The sequence below is a fragment of the Callithrix jacchus genome, chromosome 10 (genome assembly GCF_049354715.1).
Source record: "Callithrix jacchus isolate 240 chromosome 10, calJac240_pri, whole genome shotgun sequence".
Classification (NCBI taxonomy): Eukaryota; Metazoa; Chordata; class Mammalia; order Primates; family Cebidae; genus Callithrix; species Callithrix jacchus.
In genome coordinates, this window is record NC_133511.1 from 114,251,859 (window position 1) to 114,256,106 (window position 4,248).

The 4,248-nt window shown below is 35.1% G+C and overlaps 1 protein-coding gene across 1 annotated transcript; it reads right to left on the bottom strand.

The window, feature by feature from the left end:
* Positions 1-230: 230 nt before the first annotated feature.
* LOC100414802 (olfactory receptor 5M8-like) lies at positions 231-1,187 on the bottom strand. Its single transcript, XM_009008124.4, has one exon. It carries the CDS (start codon positions 1,185-1,187, stop codon positions 249-251), a length of 939 nt encoding a protein of 312 aa, XP_009006372.2. The 3' UTR covers positions 231-248.
* Positions 1,188-4,248: the final 3,061 nt, after the last annotated feature.

Here is a 4,248-nt window from a genome sequence, read left to right on the forward strand (position 1 = left end):
TTTTAAAATTTACATGGATTCCTTACTATAGAGCTTCTTACTTTGGAGTATGGACAGACAAAACTATATTGAATTTAAAATTTCTGTTAATTGGTGTAAACACTCATATTTATTTTATTGACATTCCATAAAATTCCCCAGCCCTTCAAGGAAAATATATAATTTTGGGTGAATTTGTATCTAACTACACTCTATGAAAAATCATAGGCTAAATAAAATATAAACATGACAAAAATCAGTAGTGATGTTTATTTAGAAAACAATTTCCCTTTGAACAGTTCTTTGGATAAAGCCTCTTTCACATCCTTATTCCTCAGACTGTAGATCATGGGATTCAACATGGGGATCACAGTGGTGTAAAATACAGCTACCATTTTTCCCTGTTCCACAGATTCCTTTGAGGGAGGTCTGAGATACATGAAGAAAAGAGCTGCATAGAAAATAGTGACGGCTGTCAGATGAGAGCCACAGGTAGAAAACGCTTTGCGCCTGCCTTCTGTAGAGCGGATCCTTAGGGTAGCAAGAAATATGTAGAAATATGAAATGAGGATGATAAGGAGAGAATATGTGAAGTTGAAACCAGCCACAACAAACATTGATAACTCCTTGTTGTAGGTATCAGAACAAGCCAGCTTAATCAGTGGAGGGTCGGCACAGTAGAAGTGATTAATTTCGTTGGGGCCACAGAACGCTAGGTTGTAGGTCCACGTGGTCTCCATCAGGCCAGTGAGCGCTCCATACACATAAGGCACCATGATGAGGAAAGAGCACATGCTCTTGGACATTTTGCTGCCATAAAGCAGAGGGTTGCAGATGGCCATGTACCGGTCGAAGGCCATCACGGCCAGGATGTAGATCTCAACATGGACCAAGGCAATAAAAAGGTAACACTGTACCAGACAGGCAGAATAGGAAATGCTTTTCTTCTCTGAAAGGAAAATCTCCAGCATCTTTGGAGTCACACTGGAGGAGAAGCACAGGTCCACGAAGGATAAGTGGCTCAGGAAAAAGTACATGGGCGTGTGGAGCCGAGCGTTGACCTGGATGAGGACGATCATGCCAAGGTTCCCTGCCACCGTGACCATGTAAACGACCAGAAACAGCATGAAGAAGAGAATCTGTAATTCCCGGCGATTGGTCAGTCCCAGGAGAATGAACTCAGTCACCAACGTGAAGTTTCTTCTCATTTCCTTCAGTGGGAAATGAGAATGTTGGATTAGTACAGATATTTTTAAAGGGCAAACATTTTTATATTTTCTTAGAATATTGTTTTGCGTTGCTCCTCTGCACTTTTTTCTGTCTTTGTGTTGTCTCAGGAGGCACTAGAAATAGTGATTTAATTGAAACAGGGTCTAATTAAACATTTAAACATTAATAATTAATCAACTGGCTGCTATGTCTCAATTGCCACTCAGTTTCAGGTTTTTTGCTTTTATAATTGCCCTTTTATTTCTTTTTTTCTGTTAGTCTTTTTGGTTCATGTCACTTAATTTCTTACTCGTCTTCATTTCTACTTTTTTTTTTTACGTTTTGCTTTTTTACCTCACATTTTGAAGTTTCAGGTTTTGCTACCAGTGCTAATAAGCAAATGAACACTCACTGCTTATCTGAATTAATTATTTAGATAACTTAGCTATAAGTTGAGAACTTGCTACTAGACATTTTTTTTCTGATTATAGTTTCTTCTTCCATGCTGTATCAGATAAAATGCCTTAGGCTCTTTTTATAAGGGTAGTTAGAAAAAATTAAAATACTGTATCAGATAAAATGCTTTAGGTTCTTTTTGTAAGAGTAGTTAGAAAAAATTAAAATACATTTTAGCTCATTCTTTTTGTGATATAAACAGAATATGCTAATTTAGACTAGCTGTTACTTTTGGGGGGAAATAAAAGATAAATATTTGAAGAGGATACCAATTGAAAATATTGCAGGAAAGCTTTCAAAATGTCTACTAACATTCTTCTAGTTAATTTCATAAACTTCAGAGAAGGTAATTTTTTGGAGCAACAGACCTGAATTAGAGCATGGAAATGATTTTGTCCAGCATGTCTATCTAAATTTTTGCATACTGAGCATGAATAGTGAAGTGATTAGAGAGCAAAGTGATCATCCAGACATCCAGACAACAGACAGACGTGACAGAGCCTGGGCCTGCACTAGAAGCTGGTACCTCTCCCATAACCAGGCAAGTATTTGCTCCTCAGAGCCACAGCTGGTATTTATGGGACAGCTTTTAAAAAGTAAATAAGTAAAAATAAATTTTAAAAAGCAAAGCCAAAGAAAACAAAATTTAAAATGATCATAATTTTCTTTTTTTTTTTTTAATTTTCAAACTAGATTTGCTATGGTGAAAGAGTATCTTCTGGCCTAGAGAATATGATAAAAGAAAAGTACGCTACTTTTATCCATCCCTTGATAAAAAAGGCTTGCTTCTCCCTTCTTCTGTACTGCCTCCCATTGGCTGTGATGAGGATATGGCACTGAGCCATCCTGGATCACAGAGATGAGAATAACTCTTTACAGACAGCAGAGAAAGAAGAGTGAATTAGTTGGAGCTCCTAAAACCTTGGCAGAGCTGATCTGACATACCAGCTCAGAATTTTATACAAATGAGAAATACATTCCTAATTTGTTTGACTGTTATTTTGTTTTGCTCCCATAGGAATTTAATCTATTTTCTAACTAATATATACACTCTTAAGGTCAGTACTTCATAAGATTATTGTAAACCTGACTGCTATATAAGATGAAAATGTATAAAGTGATTATTAGAATTTAATCTGTGAGAGATTATATTCAAAGACTATAATATGACTTATAAAATATAAGGTTAATGGTCAGATAATCCTGATTTCATCAGGATTTTCATCAGAGACCTTTCAAAATCGTCTTAAAATTCCTATCTATTCCATGCCACTTAGAAATCCCTAATGTTTACAAGTATGCAAACACACAGACACAGATAATATTGCAACTCTGTGGAAGGCAAGTAAAAGATATTCATTGCAAAAGAGAATAAAAATTAAAATGAAAACATCAAAAGTATTCTATTTATTGAATTTCCTACCTGTAGCCCAATCATACAGGATTTGTCACTGGTTATTTTACAGCACTTAATCCCTTCATGATACCTCTCTGGTTTCACTTAATTCTGTTCTCCTCCTATTTCTCACCCCTCCTTCCTTCTCTTCTAAAATGACCTCCAAAACTGTATTTTCTCTCTATTTTTATTCTAAGTTGTTCACCTTTTTGAGTCTCCTAATCTCAAGCTCTGCTCTAGCTCCAACTTTGCCTAGTGAACACATTGAGGTGCTTTGAAAAACTTAAAGGCTCTTCATGTAACAGGAACCATTATCTTTAGAAGGATGGTGACTCAGCCTCTCTCTTTGTCTCCATGTCTCTCTTTTCCCCTAACTATGTATATAAAGTCTTCCTCACTATGCATATTGTATGTATACACATAAAAATACATAATACACACATATATACATGCATGCATGCATGCATACATATGTAAATAGTTTTTAACTGTTTCAGTGTGCATGCATATATTTTCATGAGGATGGGCTAGGATAGTTAGATGCTTTGCCATCTTTTCGTCATCTTTTTTTAGAGAACACTAGACCATCATCTTGTAGTCTTCTATACATTCACACTCTATCCTTACATTCCACCTTCCTTAGAAACAGTCTGCCATGTACATTTGTACTTTCCAAAACGTTAAAATTATTTTGTGCCAAAATGTTTCCAACATCCTTAGTACTGGTATTCATCTCCCAAAATCAACTCCAGAGTTTTGGAATTTGCCTGATTTGATTTTTAAAAATTACAGCTATGCTTTATATTAGTTTTACAATTATAGACAACTTACATCACTTTTATGAGCTTTAGTTTTCTCACCTCAAAATGTTGTTGAAGGGACTTTTTGAGGATTAAAAGTTATAATGTATTTTTTTGAGGATTAAAAGCCATTTATGTGGCTTTATGTGCCTCACATGTTGTCAGATCTTTACATACATTATATATATCTTTTATATATCTTTATATATATATATATATATATATCTTTACACAGAAATGTTAGTTTCTTAGTCTCCTTTGTTCAGTAGTAGTTCAAACAAATGCAAATTGTCAGACTGTGTGCATTGATACCTATGTAACCATCCATACTCCTATGAAGTCATTTAACTATTTCTAATCATGCATCGTTTCTAGCGAATAAGTATTTGGCTTCTAAGTATAAATAGG